This window comes from Neomonachus schauinslandi, chromosome 11, assembly GCF_002201575.2.
Source record: "Neomonachus schauinslandi chromosome 11, ASM220157v2, whole genome shotgun sequence".
Classification (NCBI taxonomy): domain Eukaryota; kingdom Metazoa; phylum Chordata; class Mammalia; order Carnivora; family Phocidae; genus Neomonachus; species Neomonachus schauinslandi.
This window is the reverse complement of record NC_058413.1, coordinates 39,632,655-39,654,169: the sequence shown is the minus strand read 5'-3', so window position 1 is coordinate 39,654,169 and position 21,515 is coordinate 39,632,655. Positions and strand designations below refer to the sequence as shown.

At 53.2% G+C, this 21,515-nt stretch overlaps 2 protein-coding genes across 2 annotated transcripts in view; one reads left to right on the top strand and one right to left on the bottom strand.

Annotated features, from left to right (window-relative positions):
• Positions 1 to 3,403, top strand: part of KCNC1 (potassium voltage-gated channel subfamily C member 1) — a 41,189-nt gene extending 37,786 nt beyond the window's left edge. Inside the window, exons 3-4 of the mRNA XM_021685831.1 lie at positions 916 to 1,104; positions 3,133 to 3,403. Of these exons, the coding sequence (XP_021541506.1) occupies positions 916 to 1,104; positions 3,133 to 3,197 (254 nt within the window). The 3' untranslated portion in view covers positions 3,198 to 3,403. The remainder of the gene's footprint in view (positions 1 to 915; positions 1,105 to 3,132) is intronic.
• Positions 3,404 to 9,231: 5,828 nt separating this feature from the next.
• Positions 9,232 to 21,515, bottom strand: part of SERGEF (secretion regulating guanine nucleotide exchange factor) — a 217,663-nt gene continuing 205,379 nt past the window's right edge. Inside the window, exon 11 of the mRNA XM_021685832.1 lies at positions 9,232 to 9,573. Coding sequence (XP_021541507.1) covers positions 9,242 to 9,573 — 332 coding nt within the window. The 3' untranslated portion in view covers positions 9,232 to 9,241. The remainder of the gene's footprint in view (positions 9,574 to 21,515) is intronic.

Genomic DNA, 21,515 nt, shown 5'->3' with positions numbered 1-21,515 from the left:
GGCAGGGCATACAGAGTGACCAGGGTGAGTCTGTGTGGGGACAGAGGAGACTGTGTGTGACCAGGGTGAGTCTGTGTGGGGGGTGGGACATACAGAGTGACCAGGGTGAGTCTGTGTGGGGACAGAGGAGACTGCGTGACCAGGCCTGGTCTGTGTGGGGGGTGGGACATTCAGAGTGACCAGGGTGAGTCTGTGGGGACAGAGGAGGCTACAGTGACCAGGGTGAGTCTGTGTGGGGACAGAGGGGACTGCATGACCAGGCCTGGTCTGTGTGGGGGGTGGGGCATACAGAGTGACCAGGGTGAATCCAAATGGGCGGGGGGCAGGATGAGTGATGAGATAGGGTAGGGGGGGGGGGGGGGGGGGGGGGGGGGGGGGGGGGGGGTCGCGGGGGGGGGGGGGGGGGGGAGAGTTGATAGATGGGGTCTAGAAAGTGCTAGGGAAGCCTTGAGGAACTAGTTAGATGTGGATGGCCGGCAGCCAGGCTCTGGTCAGCAAGAGAGAGAGGTCTGAAAAGGCCACCTCTCTGGACTGGAGTTTTTCTGCGTGTCTGTCTTCTCCCTGAGCTCTGTGTCTGGCCCCTACCCATGACCGCATCCACACCATCCTGTCTCATCGGCCCTGCCTTGGGCCCTGGGCCCGGCCCCCAGCACCACGCTTGCTGGACCCATCACCAACTCATCTTTTTGCAAACTTTGAGCAAACCCAGGAGCCCCCCCTTCCCTGCACTGTGGGCAGCCCACAGGCTGCCCGAATGAGCTGGGGACCCGTAGCCTCGTACTTCCCTCCATGGCCCACTTGCTTTTCTGTCCTCAGAGACAGGCTGCCCTTTGCCAATGCCCCACCTCTGGCCTGTCCCCCTCCCCCACTAAACAGTTTTCAGTGTCTCAATAGCTTCTGCTTATATGTTTGAAGATTCCAAACTGAATGGGGAGGTGGCGAAGGCCGCGCTGGCGAACGAAGACTGCCCCCACATAGACCAGGCCCTCACTCCTGATGAGGGCCTGCCCTTTACTCGCTCGGGCACCCGCGAGAGATACGGACCCTGCTTCCTCTTATCAACTGGGGAGTACGCGTGCCCACCTGGTGGAGGAATGAGAAAGGGTATGTAGGGGAGGCGGGGGCACTCTGCATCAGCTGGGCCGCCTCGCGCTCCTGCAGGTGGGCGGGTGGGGTGGCGGGGGAGGGGTGCTGAGGGGCAGGCAGGCACGCTGAGGGGGGACAAGGAGCAGAAAGAGCCCCCCCAGGGTTGGTCTCTGGAGGTCTGAGTCCCTTTCTCCCAAGTGGGATGTCAGGCTGGCAGAGAGAACTTGAGGTCCCAGTAGCTGGGGTTGGAACTGAGCTGAGGGGTCGGAAGGGGTTCAGGGACAGTCTGGATGACTACGGGGCTGTAACCCTCAGGCAGGGGGTCACCTGGGGATGTGAGGGGAGCCTTGACTCCTCCGGGCTACTCCGGCAGATGGCAGGTGAGACCAAGAAGGCAAAGTGATCTCCCCTGTCCCTTGGTTGCAGAGAGCAACAGGGTGGGCCTGGCCTGGCCATGACCCTGGGGGCTTAGCCACCCGAGGTCCATGTTCTGGAAGAGCACCCTTTAAAGAGAATCTGTAGGCCAGTGGGAGGGGAGGCATGGAGAGAGGTGGCCTCAGGGCTTGGGGATGAGGCCAGTGTCATTGCAGAGGTAAGATGTGTGCTAGTCAGAATATTGCTAGTGGTAGTTAGAGAACTCGCGGAGAGAAGGTTAAGCAGGACTCTGCGCAGCACCTTGCATCCCTGGTCACAGCCCCGGGTGTGGTTAGCGCCCCCTTGTGGTTGGTGAAGGCTAAGCTCCACGGTGGCCTCTGTTCAAGGTCTCCTTTTATCAGACCCTTATCTGAGGCTGACCCCCTGGGGTGAAGACTTCTCCTAGAGCTTGAGCATGGGCTGGAGAGAAGCTGGAGGCGGGGGCCCAGAGCACCCTAGCTCCAGGCTTCGGGCATTGGCCTGGAAGGTAGAGGAAGCCATCCTCGGCCAATCGGACTGGCTGGGCAACTCATGCATGTCTGGGAGTGCCTCACGGGCTCACACGGGACGCATGCTGACCGGAGTGAGCAGGCTGGGCCGGAGCCATAGTTGGTTTTTTTAGAGCAATAGTTGGTGTAGCCTGTGGCCATTCACGACTGCTCCAGTATTTGAAGCGGTTCAACAACACACAAGGAGAAAACACAGAATTTAAAATAAAGGGCCAACCCAAGCCCAGGAGAGGAGAGGCACCTACGCTGAGATGGGGAAGTCCTTCTGGTCGTTGGTGCTTAGTGTGCCCACCTGATCCGGGCTGGCTCCCGCTCCCTTGCCCTGCCTGGAGGTCCCTCGGACCCCAGTGCGGCATATACCCTGCCCGCATGGTGCTGCATGGTGGAGGGCTGCGGGCCTGAGGCGGGCCCATCCTTGGCACCTTCCATGGATAGGCCTGATGCTCCCCTTCGCAACTGGCTTCTCCTGGGTGGAGGCTCTAGGATCTGAGGAGCAAGGGTGGCCCAGGGGAAAGAAGGGGAAAGCAGGGAGGCTTTGTGTGTGCTCTGCCTGGTAAGTTCTCATGGGCTGCCTGTCTCCTTCATCTTGAATGCTGGGTCAATCTGGGTGGCCTGAAAGAGCAGACAGGAGAGTCTCTTCACTGTGCTTCCAGAAGCCCAGGGAGAGTGGGACAGAAGAAGCCCCATCTCCCTGTAGTGGCCGAGGGAGCCCAGTGGCAGCCACCATCCACAGGTGGGACCTGCTGCCCAGTCCCACAGAGGCGGGGGTGCCAGAGTCTTTGGGAGGCACGAGGGGTGAAGTGCCCCCACCCCCATCCACCCGGCCCTGTTCTCATGGAGTCATGACAGCGCTGAGGACTTGCTTTTCTCGGGAGAATTGCAGTGCCTCAGCCACATGCAGAGTAGGAAAGTTAGGGACTCGACCCGGTCCCCAGGAGGGAGAAAGAGAGGCGCGCTGGGCCGGCTCACTGCATGGGAACACCACGCCAGCTGGAGAAGACTCTGCCTGCCTCTGCATGCGGCTGTTCTGTCTTTCCTCCTCCTTCCTTAAAAACTAAGTACCAAGCGGGATGGGAAAGCCAAGAAGAGAAGCTCAAGTGTTAATTGTATTCTTTACATACAGATCTTTGCAAAGAAAGCCCTGTCATTGCTAAGTATATGCCGACAGAGGCTGTGAGAGTGACTTGACCAGGCGGCTTGGCCGAGGACACTGGTGGCTATTAAGCATCTGGGTGGACCAGCAGCCCCTCCTCACCCTCGGACAGAGTAAATTCACGCCATGCAGGTTTGCCGGACGAGTCCGAGTGGCCCAGGTCTTGTACTAGGACGGACGTAGCTTTTTCTACGGCCAAATGGTAACTGACCGTAGAGGATTTCTTTTCCTTCTTTTCTTTCTTTCTTTCTCTCTCTCTCTCTTTTTTTTTTTTTACATTTTATTTTATTCGGGGAGGGAGGTGGAGGGGTTCCTTAGCATGACTTGCATGAAGTTAAACAGAAAACCCAGCAAACCAAACCCACCAACCCCCTGCAACTGTAACGATCACCCTAAACAACAACAAGAAAAAAAAAAAAAGCAAAAGTCCTCTATTTTCTTTCAAAGCTCTTTACTTTTACACACGTTGCTGGAGCCAGACTGTAACGGCATTTGGTAGAAACCTGTACGTTTCTGGGGGTGGGTGGGGTGGGGGTGGGGATGGGGAATGGACGGCTTCCCTTTTTGTACACAAGCTCGAGAGTCAAGGTTCCAAAAAGGGCAGTCGGTCAGTCATTGGTCATATTGACCTCACCTTCATAGCGCATCTCTCACGCGGAAACTGAGAACTTTGCTCCAAATAGAATTGTGGAAACGTGCACTGCTGCTTTCTTCCCTCTCTGTCTGGCATGCTTGTGACCCAGCGGACGTCTCCCCAAGACCCCTGACAGCGGCTAGTCTAGGTTGATTCTATCATCTTCTTGGTGTGTAGATCCAGTGTGACCAGCTCTCATAACAAGTTGTTCATAGTAAATAATCCGCACCGTACGGATCTTCCGAGTGTTCCTTTAGAGCACCAAACGATCAGGACCACGGGAGGGGCGGCCCTCCTCCACCTTTATTAAGGCACAACCTGGCATTGTATGCAATTTAGTACTTCAGAGTAAAAAACTGCATGCCCAATGTTATGCAAAGTGATTCTAGCATGAAATAAATTTTGTATCATGGTTTCTGTATAGTCTAAAGCAGATTTGTTTTCCTGAAGCAATCGGAGGTTTGCAGAGACCCACTTCTGCATCTTGAATAAATATAGTATTTTCCCAACAGAAACAGAGGACAGTAGCTTGGCTTTGATCTGATTCTAAAATTAGTGGTGGGGTGGGGGGTGGGGAAGGATGGTATTTTTGAAAAACACATGCTTGAGTTGAAAAAAAATGCAACATCTCCAGCTTTCACTGCAGCTCGCAACATTTCCTGGAAAGAGAGCAATGCTGCTTTAGCTCAACACCCTCCCCTCCTTGGGCCCTGGCCCTCAATAATAAAAAGCTGACTTTTGAGATGAAGCACGGATTCTCGGATTTTTATTGCCCTGGGCAGTGTCGCAATTCGGTTCTGCCTGTCATCAGGCCTGCTGGGCTGGGCTGGGCTGGGGTAAGCCTGAACCCTGGCCCCAAGGTGCTGGCTGTCCCCCTGCTGGGAAAAAACAGGCTCTTCCAGTTTGGTCTGGGGTGGAGACAGTTCTCAGAAGGGATGGGGCATACCAAGACTTGACCCTAAAAGGAGCACATCCTCTAGGGGGTTCGCTGACACGGAAACTTCTCTGCGAGTCCTGCCATATTGATGACTCCTTGAATCTGGCCATGTCAGAGCTCCCAGTCCCCGTGCAGACCTTCGTCACGTCCCTCGTAGGGCCATTCATGAATCTGATGGTGGCAGAGGCAGGGGACTGACTGACAGGTCTGGGTGCCCTGCCCAGCTGCACCCTGCTGGGTCCAGTTTGCCAGACCACCTTACTGCACACATCACACTCAGCCAGGAGGCATCTTGAAGGGGAGGAGCCCTCTCTCAGGGATCTTGATTTGCACGGGTTGTTCACTTGGTTTCTCATGAGGGATAGAGTAGGGACTGGGTTCCAATTCTTTTCTTATTCTTTGGAGAATCCAGGAATGTTCAGGTGGAAAGTCCCTAACGGTCATGACCGTCAGCCTCTGAGCATTTTATAGATGAAGTGAAGTCCACAGAAGAGAATGGTCTTCCCAGGGCCACAAACAAGTGGGTGTCAGTCTCCCTGGATTTCAGCTCCCTTGATGCCCCCAGCATGGCCTGAGTCAGCCGTCAGATGGGTGGGTGGGAGGCTGAAGGTGGGTGTGAATTCTCATCCAGCAGTGCCTTGTCCCCTCGGAGGCTTTGCCTGTGTGGCCCAGGAACCAAGGGCGGGGGGTTGGTGGGGCAACGGGTACAGTAAGGCCCAAGGGGCCACGTAGCCGAAGAACCGCCAGGTCACACTATGTGTGTCACAGCCGTTCGCAAGTATCGGGATGTGAAAGCCAAGCAGCCTCAGCTGCCGCAGGGAACACCGTGTTCACTCTACTGGGACCCAGCCTGGAGGAAGCACCTCTGGCGGCCTCAAGTGGACTAAACACAAAGCCATTTGCAGTGTGGGTTTTCCAGGACATAGTAGCTAATGGGGAAAAGAGATGAACATACACCGAGCGTCTGCACATGGGGGGCATCTGGGAAACATGGTCTGATGACAGCCCACAGTGATTCCACCGGCCTGTTTTAGAGGCTAGAGGACAGGTGCAGAGAGGCTAAGTAACTGGCCCAACGGCACCCAGCCAATGAAAGATGAAGGAAGATTTTAACCTAGGCGGGCTGACTCCAGGGCTCAGGCGAAGCCGTCACAAGCTACCTGGGGTCTTCCTGGGGCTGGAACCCGGAATTGATAGGAACACTAGCGTGGCTGGTCCTAAATCCCAGGGCCCTCAGGACCCGGCCTCCTGCCAGCCTTCATAAAGCACCATGGGAGGGAAGCGGCCACTTTACATGCTGCTCAGAGTCTTCCGTTCACACGTCTGGCCACCTCACTCTCCTGCTTGAACACCTGCCCTCACTCTCTCTGACCGTCCCACCCCATGTCCCACCTAATGTGCTAACTCCCAAGTCCCATCTATTACTAAGCCTCTTTCCTCGGAACTGGCAGGTGCCCGGGGGGCGGGGGGCAGGGGCAGGGAAAGAACGCTTTCCTCTGAGCCCCGGGCCCAGATTCACCTTTGCGAGCACAGCCTCATCTAGTTTGGATCTGACAGCCTACTGGAACCAAGAGGGTGGGGGTATCAAGGGAAGGGGGGTGCCTGTGGCCCAGAAGGGAGAGTATGTGGCAGACAGGTGAGGGTATGAACAGCCCACTCACACCTGGAATGTGGTGACCATACACAGTGTCCGCACACGCCAGCCCCATGACCTGTGAGCACATGGTGGGGCTCGCGCCCCTCTTCTGTTCCCTTCCTCCTTCTCACGCGGGAGGAATACAAAGTCCAATCTACTTGGCCTATCAGAAAAAAAGGAATTTTTAAAAATGGGTGGGTATTTACTCGCATTGGCCCCCATGGCACGTTAGCTAACCCGGCGGAGGATACTGACCTTCACTATCACCTAGTTCTGACTGCACGGTACAGTTCTCACCCACGTGTAAGAGACAAGCAGAGGGCAGGCGGGTGGGAGGGCGTGTGACCCCCTCATTCAGCCTCCCCACCCCATGGTGGCCCTAAGAGTGTACTCATCAGTTCATTCGTTAACACTTCCCGGGCACTTCCTCCGTGGATCAGGGCCCATCCTTGGTGAAGGGGTTCTAGAATCCACCAAGACCGGGTCCCTTGCTCTCGAAGAGCCCAGGGTCTGTTTGGAATGAGAGGCGTGGACATCTCCAAGTCTGAGAATGACCACAGGAATCAAAGGGTCTGGAAAACATCTGGGCGACCCTGTCGACAGGCCCCTGGAGTTTCCGGGCACTCATCAGGCCCAGCGGACGGGCTTGCAGAAAGCCCGGCGGCTGCCGTAGGGAAGGCACAACGGAGGAACCCGAGGTGACGGAGCCATCCGCGGTGTCGTCTAGAGCCGGGAGCCATTCACTGCGCCGTGTGCGGATGGCCTGCGCCCGCAGGCCTACAAGAAGGCTCTGAATCAGCTTCTGAGCCAGAGTCTGAGGCCCAGGGCTGACGCAGCCTGCTCGTTTCAGGCTGGGAAGGAGCCCTGAGACGCGTCTTTCTCGGGAGAGGCACCGGGGCTCAGCAGAAGACTTGGACCTGGGACTTCTTCCAGCCGGTGCTGAGGGAGGCGGGAGGGAAGCCCATGCTGCGGGAGACAGCGTGCTGGCTCCCTGTGAGCAGTAAGCCCGTCTGGGAAGTATGGGCCTGGGTACTATGCCGTGTGGGGCTGCTTTCTGACCTGTGTGTCTGATGCCGATCATTTCTCCTGTAGGACCGTGGCGGGCGGCCAGTAACTGCGGGCTTGCTCCAGTATGAGTCATCTCTGGGCCATCCAATTGCTCCACCTCTGAACCGGGTGTAGGAATCTTGGCAAGAGCAGCTCCGAGTGCACAGAGATGTCCTTCTCATTGCAAAAGCGCTTAGAGCCCATTCGAGCCTCTACTGGTTCTGGGAGGTGGGCACCCAAGGGCTTTGCTGGCCAGCGCAGTGCTGTTTCTAGGATACAATATTGGGAGCAGGACTCCATGCACTGGTGTTCAAGGGCAGCCAAGGGCTATGGGTGGTCTCTAGGTTCAGGCCTGGGCAGCTCAGGATTGCCCCATCCCCACTCCACTGAGCCAACCCCTCCTGGTCCCAGGGGTGCCCCTCATCTGCCCCCCTGGTCTGGCTCAAGGCTCTGGATGGCTCATCTCCCAATTAGGACCCTGGGCCAGGAGTGAGGTATGTGGCCCCTTCCCCTTTATAGGCCTCTGTTTTCCCAAATGAATAATGAAAATGTCGGATAAGACCAGTGGTTTCAAAACTTTCTCAAGGACCCCTTGTCAAGTGAAATCTTGTGTGAAGCCCAATATATAATATAGATGAAAATAAAACTGCTGTGAATAAGGTGGAGGGTGGGGACCCGGACCTCTGTTCACATGGCTTTCCCTCACCCATGGCCCACCCGGTGGCCACTGAATTCTCAGGAGACTTCTAGGGCTCTAACAAATGCACTTTGAAGGCCACTAGGCTAGGAGGTCATCTCTCTGGTCCTCTGATGTTCTGGGGTTTTGTAACTTCCTAAAGCTTAGCCCTCACAGAGCCAATCGTCTCCTGAGTCACAGAGGGAAGGTGGTGTGGAACAGGCCACAGACTGGGCTAGCTAGCTGGCAACACTGCCACACAGTCCCCCCAGAAAAGCCATTTTCTAAGGCAGAGAGGCACTATGTCCCCCCAAGTCACAGCTGTCACCTAGGGAAGCCTGGGGCCTATGGTCTGGCCTGGTCCCCATTTTACCTGAAGGCCCTCCTCCTGCAGAGGCAAGGAGGGCCGAGGGGCAGATGTCAGGGGTTAGGGTCAGCCTCCCCTTCCCATGCTGTGGCCCATCCCTCATCTGAAACTACACAGCTTGGCTATTAATTATACAGACCAGATCCAGGCTCCTGCCTGGCTCGGATGCGGACACCGATCTTCTGAGAGTTCACTGGTTCTAGATTCCCTTGTCTGTCCCAGGCGTCTCCTCTGTTAGGTCTTCCCAGAATTCCTGTCTCTTCTTCCACTCACTCATTGCCACTTCCTTCCAGCCCCCTGTCCAGAGCCTTCTCCCTTCTCCTGGCACCTAGTCACCAAGACAAGAACTCCTTCCCGTCCGAGTACCCACCTGCCTGACCAGGGTACCTCCATCTCCTCGAACCATCCGGGCCCTGGGAGTCGAAGGCTGCTGGACCATAACAACCACAGGGAATGGGGCTGAGTTTTCTGTCCCCACCAGGTGAAAACAGGCCTGTTTTCCATGTCCTTTGGTGATTCTAGTTTAAATGTCGCTTAGAGACCAGATTCCCCAGCCATGCAACCAACTTGGGCTCTTGTTATTGCCCTCATGAGGGTCCTTGTTCCCATCTGTCTGTGTCCTTGAATCCCAGACACTGGCCAGGCGGCCTCCCATCATTCTGGCCTGTGGTCAGCCTGGCCTGTGGTCAGCCCAACCATAGCGCCTCCAGGGCCCTTCTCAGGCCAACCCTACAACCTGACCAAGCAATCCTCTGGGAACACGTTGGGTGGGAAAAGTCACTTTATTTAAGGGCCTCTGTCACAAGCCCCCCATTTCTGGACCTGCCGGGCTGGCTCTGGGTAGAGGTGTCCGGTTGCCTTTCCTTCCGGTTTCTCTCTTTGTCCCTGGCTTCCTGAGATTCAGCGTCCTCAGGGGCATCCAGGGAAGAGCCAGTGACCAACTGAGGGAGGGCCGGCAACTGGCAGAGGGCCAGGGAGTGGCCAGCCCCACAGCCCACGAGGAGTCCCAGTGACGACCGCAGGGCCTGCACAGGCTTCGGGGCCCAGATGTCGGCTTCAGAGCCATCCCCGCACATGCCGTGCTCATTCCAGCCCCAAGAGTAACACGTCCCTCCTGTGAAAGAGAGAGAAGACTGCTCTAGAAGAGGTTTTGAGAACAGGGCTGAAACACTCACCCTGGGGGCACAGGGAGCACCATAAACCCCAGTTTACACACGAAGAAACCGAAGTTCAACCACACTTGGTGGCATGCTCACTACCCCTGCTTCCACCCTGCCCCCCAGGGCCTTTTCAGTGTCTCCCACTCCCACCAACCCACAACCATCGCCGGCCCAAACCTGGCTTTCCTCCTTGGCCCTTCCCTCACTATAACCTCCTCTACCACCGGCCCCAACCCACCATGATCCCAGACCTGCCAACTCTGCCTTCAGAAATACTTCAAATCCTTCCGGGTCTCTCCATCTCTGCTGCCATCGCCTGATTCCGACCCCATTCTCCCACACATGAAGTCATGCCAACAGCCAACAGACTAACCGGGCCGCTCACCATCCACCCCAATCTTCAACGAGAGTCTAGGTGATCTCTGACAACTGCAGGTCTGATCACATCACTCCCCAGCTCCAAAGCCTTCAGGGACTTCCCATACGCTTCAAGGCCTTTCCTCGGCCTGCGAGGCCCTGAGCTATCTGGTTCCTGACTACCTTGCTGGCCTCCCTTACGAAACTCTCCCCCCACCCCACTGCATTCCAGAACCCGTGCCTTCTTCCACTTCCTTATGTAGGCCTCGTAGAGCCTTTCTTTCTCTTGAGACCCTCTCTATACTGGGTTCCAGACCTCCTCATCCTTTAGATTCCAGTTAAATGTCGCTCCACAGCCAGATTCCCTGGCCACCCAATCCAACTTGGATTCTTGTTATCACCCGTGGACTCTCCCCTCATGGGAGCCCTCGCACTTTGCGGTGGATCGATGACTTGTGTGGTGATGTGTGGTGACTGGTCCCTCTCACTGGGCTAACTGATCTACAGGGAGGGAAGGACTGTGTATGTCCTGTTTACTGCTGTATCCCTAGCCTGGTGCTCAATAAGGGCTCACTGATGGGGTAAAAGATTGAACAAACTCAGTCACAGAGCCAGAGAGTCTCCAGGCCAGCATTCAAGGGCAGATTTCTCCAACAGCCTGTGATGTCCACACCCCATCATATGCCCTCTTTCTAGCTTTTAGATCCTTTCCTAGGCCAAACTCACTCATATTTTTCTATAGTCATTAAAAATATTTTTTGTCCAGTTTATTAAATACATCTTCATGACAAAAAATGGAAAATATGGATGAGTAGCAGACTTTGAGTCTTGCCACTAGTATGAATATTTTAGTGGGACCTTTAATTTGTGAAATTTGTAAATATTTGTGTATATTTTGTCCTGCTTTCGTCCCTTACTATTAGAACACCAGTATTTCTCCACAGAACCACATATTATTCAAAAAGTAAATTAAAAATACTTTGAAATTTTGAAATTGTTCAATATGCAGAAAGGTACAAAAAATAATTTAACAGAAAAGACACATACCCCATCCAGACTTAGAACGTTAGTCAACATTTTGCTGTATCTGCTTCAACCCTCCCCTTAAAAAAAAAAATCAATCATAAAGAAACAATCTAAGCCCCGTCTCCTATTCTTGCCCTCTAGCCACTTCTCCCAGCAAAGAGCCACTGTTTCCAAGCCGGTGTTCATTACTGGTATACTGGTTTTATACTTCCTACCTATATGTCCTTAAATACTGTGTAATGTTTTTAGGTTGTTTTAAAGATTTACATAAATAGTATCATTGAGATATCTTTTTTATACTTGCTCTTTACACTCAGCATTGTTTTTTGAAATTTATATGAGCCGATAGTTAGAGATCTAGTTCATTTATTTTAACTGTGCATAGTATCCCATCACGTAGAGGTCAGATTTTACTTATCCATTTCCCTTCTACTGGACAGTTCTTTAATGACTGTTGCTATTTTATTATGCAATATATAATGTACAACAATATTATACAATAATAGTAATTTGGCTTCTATTATAAGCAGCACTACCATGAACCTTCTTGAGCATGTCTCCTTGGTGTTTGCGCAGGGTTGGTCCCTAGAAGTGTGAGGGTGGTGGAGTCACGTGTTTGGATTTCGGTTTGGCCTAACGGCTGTCCACACCAGCTGCAGTCACGTCCAGCCCCATCAGCGATGGATCTGAATACTTCCTCTTTGTCTTTAGACTCTTGCTATTCTGCTAAGTACAATGCATGAATCTGCATTTCCCTGACTACTAGTGAGAGGGATTGTCACTTCTCGTATTGCCCTGAGTTGCCTCTTCTTATGAATGGCCTCTGCACATTCTTTACCTGTTTTTCTTTGTTTGCCCTTTTCTTACTGATTTGTAAGCTTTTTTGTGTATTCTTTTATTTACATGAATCTTCACTGTGCTATGCATTCTAAGTGTCTTCTCCCACAAGTCCATGGTATGTCTCTTCACTTTGCCTCTGGTGTCTTTTGTTAAACAAATTCCTTCAAAATGACTGCCTAATTGTCCACTGTGGAGATTCAACAGTTTCCTTAACCTGTATCCTATTATCAGACACACAGGTTGTTTCTAATCTTTCATTATTTGGAATAATATTCCTATGAACATCTTTGCATGTGAATTTTTGTCTATCTAATTGCTTTCTCAAATTAGATTCTTAGAATGGGAATTTCTTGTCAACTGGCATGGACTTTTTTGAGATTCCTGGGTGCTGTTTTGAATGCTTCCACAGTATTTTCTCAGAAAGGCCACCTGAATACAACTACAGCAACCTGGGGAAGTCTCCATTTCACTCCAGAATTGCCAGTATTTATTGCTTATTATAATGTTTAAAAATCTTCTCTAATTTGAAGACAGAAAAAGTATCTCATTGTTTTTATTGGTACTTTACTGCCATAGAAACTGAAAAATAATTCTTATGTTTCTCATATATTTGTATTTCCTCTTTTGTGTACTGTCTGCTTCTTATCTTTTTTCTGTTTAGTATAGAGAAGGCTTTAAGTGTCAGACCCAAGGGCCAGATGGTCTGGGTTCAAATCCTAGCTCCTCCATTTATTTTTTTTATTTTTTTAAAGATTTTATTATTTATTTGACAGAGAGAGAGACAGCAAGAGAAGGAACACAAGCAGGGGGAAGGGGAGAGGGAGAAGCAGGCTTTATGTCGAGCAGGGAGCCCGATGCAGGGCTCAATCCCAGGACCCTGGGACCATGACCTGAGCTGAAGGCAGATGCTTAGTCTGAGCCACCCAGGCACCCCTGCTCCTCCATTTATTAGCTGAGTGACCTTGGGCAAGTTACTTAGCATCTCTGTGCCTCAGTTCCTTCATCTGTTAAATGGGGACTACAGTACTGTTACCATAAACTTGTTTACAAGAATTAAATCAGTAAGTACGTATGAAGTACTTAGAATGGTGCCCGGCACGTAGTATCATATAAATATTTGTTATTGTTCTCTGTTAAGAACCTTCTTGTTTTAAAGATTTTTGTTTTAAGAATATTAATTCTTTCTCTGCCATATCTGGCATAAATATTTTTTCTCAGTTTGACTTAAAATTTTGTTTTGGGTCTTTTGATATAAAACATAGGCTTTTTGGTTCTTTATAATAAAATTCATTGATCTTCTATAATTTCTTCTACTGCTTCTAAGAATTGAAAGCCCATCCCTCTCCTATCAGGAAATATTCTTTTTTGATTTTTCAATGATTTGATTTTTTTTTTTTTTTAATATTTACATTTCACTCTTTATCCACTGAAAATCTGTTTTTCACAGGGGGAGGCTGGCTGGCCCGGGATTACCCTTCCTTTTCCTTCCCCCAGTAGGAAGGCAATCGCTGGCCAAAAGCTTGGGTTTGGGGGAACACAGATGTCTCCCTGTTTGGCCCACGGGTGAGGAAATGCCCGCAGAGAGGACGGGCCCCGGGTTGTGGCTCCTACAGTGGTGTGAGGCCCGAGGTGGGGAAGTGCAAGCGGCTTGGTACCTTTGGGCCTCGCTTAGCACCTGGCGTGGGCTTGGTGCCCGGCCCCGGGGAGTGGCAGCAGCTGACAGTCAGCAGGAGTGCCGGCGGGAGGAAGGCGGAGCTGAGCCACCCCCGCACCCCCCGCACCCCCCGCACCCCCGCCTGCAGGACGAGGCACACCGGCTGGCAGGTCCCTTCCCTCCCGCCAAAGGACACTTGCACCGAGGGCCCGGGCCAGCCAGAGGCCTGCAGCCAGGGCTTTCATGCCCACTGGGTCGAGAAGCCTGGCCAAGGGCCAGAAATTTCCTCCCCCGATCCTTCCGAAGAAGCCTACTTGAAGTTAGGTGTTTTATGTTCTTCATCTCATTTAATTCCAACAACCCCAGGAGGCAGCCGTGTCTCAGAGACTGTCCCCCTTTCACAGAGGCTGACGCAGAGGTACCAGAAACCGGGCAGTGCGGCTCCAGAATCCGGGCCGACTCTGCATATGATACACCAGGCCTTGCCAAATTCATTCTAAAAAGGCGGATAGTAAATATTTTAGGTTTGAGAGCCTCATTTGGTTTCTGTTGCATATCCTTCCTCTTTATTGCAACCCTTTCAAAACCATTCTTGGCTTGCAAGGCCATCCGAAACAGGCCACAGGTCAGATGTGGCCGGTGGGCCGTCCTCTGCCAGCTGGTGGCACATACGTCCAATATACACTCTTTGCTGTGGGCTGTGCTAGGCTGTCCTGGGTCCCACACTCCCAGACATCCGCGTGATCATGGTAGCTCTGTCCCCGTCTCTGTCACAGGGCTGCTGGGGGAGGGCTGCATGAGGTGACATATATAATGCCCCAGCACGGTGCCTGACACTTGGTGACAGCTCATGCCCACGAATGAAGAGACCACGGGGAAAGGAGGGCAAGGCAAGAAAGACCACCCCGGGGTCCAACGGCAGAGAGGACAGGGAAGGGCACCGGCAGATGGGAAGGCCTGGCGTGGAAGGACAAGAAGCTTAGAGTTTCTGAACACTTTACACAAACTTCCTATGGGAAAAAACCAGGCTGCTGAACTTTGAAAGATTAGCTATCCCCTGAAGAGAAGACACCTTTAAGTACCAGCCCCTCCAGCGTTTTAGCATCGGTTTCCTATATCCCCCTCCAGCCTCAGCGAGAGGCTACCGCGCAGGCCGTCCTCATAAGGAAGTGAGAGAGAGGAGAACGGCCTACAGTAGGCCTCTCCCTAAGCTACCTGGAATACGGAACACCCAGTTTAAGACAGGTGGGTTACAGGATGATTCCTGGCTTTACAGAGGGCTCTCTGCTGCATGCCTGCCACTTACCAGGTCCTCGAGGCACGGAAACCCACCTGATTGATCCAGATCTACTTTACTGGCCCTGAGGCACATGGCTGGGCCTTGGGTGGAAAGACCATAGTTACTGGGGGATTCCCTAGCCTCTTAAGAGTTCAGAGCCCCTGCTCATGGGGCTCAATGGAGTTGGCCTGAGCCAGGCTGTGACGAGTGCTGGGCTTGTGGCCCACCACATTTGCGTCAGCCCAAGAGCCCTGCGGGCAGTGGAACCTAGGGACTGGCAGGGTCCTGGCACAGGCTGGACACAACACTCAAATCTGTTCAGGCCTTGTGGCACCTGCCTGAGCTTCTTGGCAACCTGGGTCCTTACAGGGCCTTATGGTGCCGGGATTATAGCCCAGTGCTAGGCAGGAAGCCGCATTTCTGCTGGGGAGCCTTGCTGAAGAGGGGCAAACACCTGAGCATGTGTGGTAAAGCTTCATTCCGAGCCACACGATGAAGACTACATTTCCCAACCTCTCTTGCAGCTGGGTATGGCCAATGAGATGTCAGCCAGTAGGTTCTGTAATAGCTTACGGCGCCCGGCCTTCAGAGACGGATGGCATGCACCCTTTGCTCCTTGTTCTGTCTTGTCACTGGGAATGTGGACGTGGTGGCTGGCGCTCTAGCTGTCATCTCAGACCACGAGGATGAGGGCTGCCACCTCGGGATGGTGCTTCCCAGTCCCACACAAATGGCACTTAATCACCACAGCAACCTCTGAGGTGTTACGACCTCCGTTTTAGAGAGGAGGGAACGAGGCTCAGAGGGGTGAGATAACTTGCTCGTGGGCACACAGCCATTCTGAGCCAGGACTAGAATCCATAACTCCCAAGTCTCAGGCGCCTTCACTAATGCCAAACCATGTGAAGTGTAAAAAAATCACTGAATGCTTAGTGTATGCCAGGCCCTGTGATAAACAGTTCACTGAATCCCCCCAGCAAGACCCTGAGGTACAATCTAACATTATCCCCGTTTTCCAGAGGGATGGCACGCACCATGCAAGGTAACACAGCTGGTAAGAAGCAGAGCTGGATTCAAACCTGGGCAGTGTGACCCCGGGGCCTCTTCTGTTAACATACTGTCCTCTCTAGCAAACACCGTGCTCCCCAGGTAATTAGGGAAAGGTACAGAGTAACAGCCCACCTGCGTGGGGACCAGGTCAGCGGCGGGAGGCAAGAGCTGGAGCTGGTGAGAGAAGCACTCTGCAGAGGGGCACAAAGCTCACTGAGCCCTTGTGAGCGCTGGGGCCTAGGCCTGAGGAGGCCGCGCAGGCCCTGCCCCTCCCACCTCGGCCAGGGTGGAGAAGGGAGGGAGGAATGTGGGCAAAAAGCCAGGCAACTGAAGGTTCGCCTTGTCTCCTGTCAAAGACCTCGAGCATCAGGAGGGGCCGCTCTTCTGTCATTCCAGGCAGAGGGGGACAGGACGGGTGAGGTCTGAGTACCCTCCCGGAGAAGGCTCTAGATTCAGGAAGCTGGTAAGTGTCAGTGTGGCCCCAGATGGCCTGGGAGCTGAGTAAATTTCGGAAAGACTTCTGGGTGTCCAGCCATCAAGCTCACGTGGATCCCACCCCTCTGGAGGTAACTGCTGGGGTGCTCCCTAGGGTCCTGCTGCGTGAGCAAGGAATGGCGTGTGAAGAATCCAGAATTCAGGCTTCCTGAAGTGTTTTAGGTCTAGGTGGTGACTTGAGGATAGAAGGAAGTTCAGGTTCTCACCCTCTCTTGCCTGGACAACTCTAACAGCGACTCTATCCTTTACGCAGAGGCGGCTGGCCCAGGTGGGGGGCTCAGACAGCAGCACAGCGTGGACTAGCTCCTGTGGACAACCTCCCATCTCCCACCACCAAGGAGCCCAAGACCAGCATTCTTAGCTTGCTCTCCAGGCCCTCTGTGGTCTTGGCTGTGTCACTCCTCTTCCCAAGGCTCTGCTCCAGCCCCACAGGCTTGCTGCTGCTTCCCGAATTCACCCAGGTCTTTCACACTGTCATGATTTTGCTCAGACATGTGGGCATGTCTTCTGCTTAGGCCCTGTGTTGGACACAAGACCTAGAAGAGGAAAATTCAGTTCCTGCCTTGGGGCCTCCAGTCCACTGGGGAAGACAGCCATGAGAAAAGAGAATGGTGGGGACCCAGGGTCTGTGTTCACTCAGAACCATGCACAATAATGTTAACTGCAACACTGTTTGTAATTGCAAAAGACCAGCGGTGGGGGGGGGGGGGGGGGGGGAGGTGGATGGAGGCAAAATATTCATTAATAGAGGAGGGTTTAAAGAAACTATGATTTGCCCCTACTACCTAGCTACTGTGCAGCTATTAAAAATAAGGAGGTAGCTCTCTATGGCCTGATGTGAAAAATATCTAAGACATTTTAAAGAGAAAATCAGTTGCAGAACAATATAGAGAGAGTATGATTCAATTTATGTAGATCCCCTATATATGTCTAGATGTACAGATCTTGAGGAATACATCCCCAACTGAGAAGAATCTCTGAGAAAGAGAGGGAGAAATGGGGGGAAAGGGTGACCAAGATTTTGTCATTTATTCAAATACTTTAAAAAGTAGTGACAAAGGATGATGATTAAAAAAAAAAAACCAACAGCATCTCTAAGGGACAGAGGTAGCACAGAAGAGGATGACATCCTCTGTTGGGGAGGGGAGATGAGTGTCACTGAAAGTTCCAGAAGTTACTTCTTAGCTGGGTTTTGAAGGACGAGTAGGAGTTCACCAGTCTTAGAGGGTACCCACTGAAATTTGCCCACTCTGAGTTCCTTTCATTGATCCCAGTGGCATTCTGTTTTGCTGCAGAAGTGAACGGTGGCTGGGTGTAGGGCTGGGTCCCACTGGGCTGTGGCAAGGTTGTTAATTTCACTTCCTCTGAGCTCCTAAAGCACCTAGAACCCTCTAAGCATATGCACCACCCCCTCCTAGTTCTACAGGTATTTATATTTGCACTTGGCTCACCAGTCTGTGAGCTGGGATGGGAGTGGGGTGCTGAGAACAGGGCACACTCATCAAACAGTCCTCAGGCCCATGGGACAGGCGGTCGGGATACGGCTACTTTCCCCTGCCCGCAGTCTGTCTGGAGAGCAGCAGGGAGGGGCAGACACATACATATAATGCTGAAATCGGGTGCCATCGACCCTAGTCCCATGCCTGCTTGCTTGCCTTTATTCCCTGGTCCGTGGCCAGAGCTGCCACCTGGTTGCAGGGCTCAAGAACAGAAAGCTGCAAGTCTCTGTCCCTGGTCACCCTGCCCGGACGAGGGGCAGCTCCTACAGAGAGGCCATGAGAAGGCTGTGAGGACAATGGCCCCACCGGGCCCAGCTGAGGGAAGAGGCATGGGCAGTGCAGGACCCTTCCAATAATTAGTCTATCCATCACTCTCCAGGGCCAAGGACGCCCTGAGGCAGGAGCTGAGGCAGCAGGAAGAAGCCATTCCAGAATCAGAAAGTGGGGCTGTTCGCCCACAGAATCACTCTGGAGATGTTCTGGGATTGGGGCCCAAATTGCCTCAGGGAAGGCTATCAGTGGAAGCAGTCTGGCCTAGGGGCCCTTCCAGACCAGCATCCACGGCAGCACTGAGAAGATGGGGGTGAGGCTGAAGGCGAGGAGGAGGAGGGTGGGGTGTCCACATGTAAGAAAAGATGAGGGCCTGTGGAAGAAGGGATTCGGGGAGGTAACGTTCCAAACATGGCCACTTCTCGCCAGCCCCGTCACCTCGCACTGGAACTCTGTGAGGGCTTCGTGCTGGTCTCTCTGCTGCCCCTCCTGACCTCACTATCTGTCCTCCACACAGAGCCTGAGTGATCCTGTTAAAACCTAAGTCAGACGAGGCTCCGCTCCACTCAGAATCCTCCAGTGGCTTCTCCGCTTACTCAGGTAAACAACAGCATCCTCTGACCTCAAGACCCATGTGTCCTACCCTGCTGACATCACCATGGCTCCCCTGACTTCTTGATCCTCAAACAGTACCCACCTGAGGGCCTTTGCACTTGCTGTTCCTGCTGTCTGGAATGCCCTTGCCGCTGATAACCACAGGTTCACTCCCTCATGCTGCTCAGGGACATGTTCAAATGTCACCTTATCTGAAAGGCCTTCCCTGACAACTCTATGGGAAATAGCTATCTACACCCCACTCCATCTTTGTCTCCTCATCTGCTTTATTTTTCTTTATATTTTTATTATCTATCTCTCCTGACCAGAACACAGCTCTTTGAAAGCAGGGACTCAGTTTTGTATGCTGCGGTATCCTGGCACCTAAATGGTGCTTAGCATATATTCGTACTCAATAAATAAATACCTGTTGTGGGAATGAACCAACGAACAAATGAACGAACGAACGAACGAATGAATGAATGAATAAGTGAATGAATGGCTAATGAGAGAATGGAGCTGCCTTGTTCTCTCCTGGAGGGCCAAAGAGAGCATTTGGATGTGGGGTGGGAGGAGATGCTATGGGCAGACCGGCTTCGGCTCACTATCGGGGAGAAGGCTGGAGTGGCTGGGAGGCTGCCCAGGGGAGCAGCGGGTGCCCTGCCCCTGGAGGTTCCGAGCCCCTGACCGGCGTGGGCCCTCCTACGGTGGGCAGAGTATGGGATGAGACAAATCAGAAGTCCTTCTGACTGTGGAGAGCTTGTGTGGTGGTGTGGATGGGTGTGGACGTGTATGAGAGAGGGTGGAAGGTGGAGGCCGAAGAGCAGAGTAGGGGCATACCCACCCAGGCCCCAGGCCTTCAGGCTGGCTCCCCCACACCAGACAGACAAATGGCCTTGGTTCAGATGATAAAGAAAAATGTGATGAATTTCTGGGTTTGCCCTCATAGGTCTCATTTTGAGGCTGCAAGGCTGGGGCTGCTTGAGAACCTCTTTTAAAACCTCAAATCTCCAAAAGTTGCCCCGTTCTTTGTCAATTTCTGTCCCATTACCTAAGAGGAAACTGAGGCCCAGACTGGAGGTCCTTGCCTCCACACCTTCCCGATGCTCTCCGCTTCCCTCTCTGCACCGCGGCAGGCACCATGTGTGATGGTCAAGGGCAGCCCAGTGAGGAAGGTCTGGATCAACATTGCATGGGACAGAAAACGGAGTCTGGGGGAGGTTCGGAAACAGCTAAGCTGGGAGAGGCAGAGGCCAGCCTTCCTGCGCCCCCCCCCCGAAACCTCCCCAGGGTAGGAGGTGCTGGGGCTGCTGGGGCTACCGTCCCCAGCCACCTGTGCAGAGAGCGTGTTCTGGCACGCGGCACGCTGGCTCCACTGGGGGACTATTCTTAGATCTAGGGAGCTAGGAATGATGGATTTAGAACCTACGAGGTGGAAACGTGTTGGCCTGTTTTATAAACAACTGAAATCCTCCCCCACGGACTGTCTTTCTGAATTGTGTTCTCTGCGGGACTGCTGGCCCTCTGGGCTTCCTGGCTGTACCGGGAAAGGGAACAGAGAAGCCAACTAGCCTTCTCGAGGGCCTGTGAGGACCACAGACGGTGCTGGGGCTTTTGCATGACCCATCCCACTTAACAGGGCCGTCCTGGGAAGATGGCAAGGTGATCACACTCTGGAGGAAGAAACAGGCTGGGAGAGATGCTGGAATGAGCCAGCCTGCTGTGCAGCCTGGTCCCGCCAGCAGGGGTCTGGCCCTGGTGGGTGGAGCGTTAAGGGCACGGGCGGCACCTCTGGAGTTCAGTTCCTTCACGTGTTGCAAGGGGCTCTCCTATCCTCTGAGATTTCTTCGCTGGAGGTGACATATCATCCCCTGTACAACTTGGTGGCCTGTCCTCCCCGCCAGCCAGGGACCCTGTTCTCCATAGGTTCCAGGTTGCCATCGCCCCTCTCTGAGTGTGTCCCCAGACCTGGCCAAGGGTGCCCCTCTAGCTGTATACTTGGTCCCAGAGGCTGCCTCTATCAGTGTAGCCCGAGGTCACCTTAGCTGCACTGGAGTCCAAGCCTGCTGACTCCTGCTGGAGTCAGCCCACACGTATACTCCTAAACTGTGCTCGAGAAGCTGTGCTGTACCCCCTGGCCTGGCCTGCGGGCTGCTCTTCTGGCCCTGGCCGGGACTTTCAACTTGTCTCCATTAATTGTCATCTTCTTAAACGCACACAGCGATCCCCGAGGGGCACCCGCAGAGAGGCGGGGGCACAGATGCAGCTCTGGGACCAGGGGCAGTGGGACTCCTGCCATTTCTGGAAGCTGGTCACCAATAGAGCGTCTCTATGCTGTGCTCCCCGTGCCTGTTTGGGAATCACTAGCGTGCAGGACAGGATGCTGGGAGTTAGAGCGACAGCGGGGGTGGAGGTTAGAAGGTCTGTTCTGGAACCCAGAGCCAAGGCCAGACGAATCCCCATGAAGGTCAGAAGATTAGGGCTCTAGAAACTGCTGGATAACACAAACCTGAGAAGGAATTCTCCCTCCCTCTCCAGTCACTTACTGAAAGCCTACTGAGTGTCTGCTCTGTGTTTGGGGCTGCACCCGGTTCAGTTCAATGCTCTTGGCACACAGCGAGTAGCCCTCAGACAGCACGGGTAGCCAGGTCTGGGGCACCTAGAAGGGCGGTGGCCAGTTCCTCAGAGGGACCAAACCCTCTTGGGAAGAGAGTGTGGCTCTTATTTATCTTTCCTTTTACAGATAGTAAATTTTTACTGAACTTTATGACAGTCAAAAAGAAAGAAGAAAGAAAGAAAGAAAGAAAGAAAGAAAGAAAGAAAGAAAGAAAG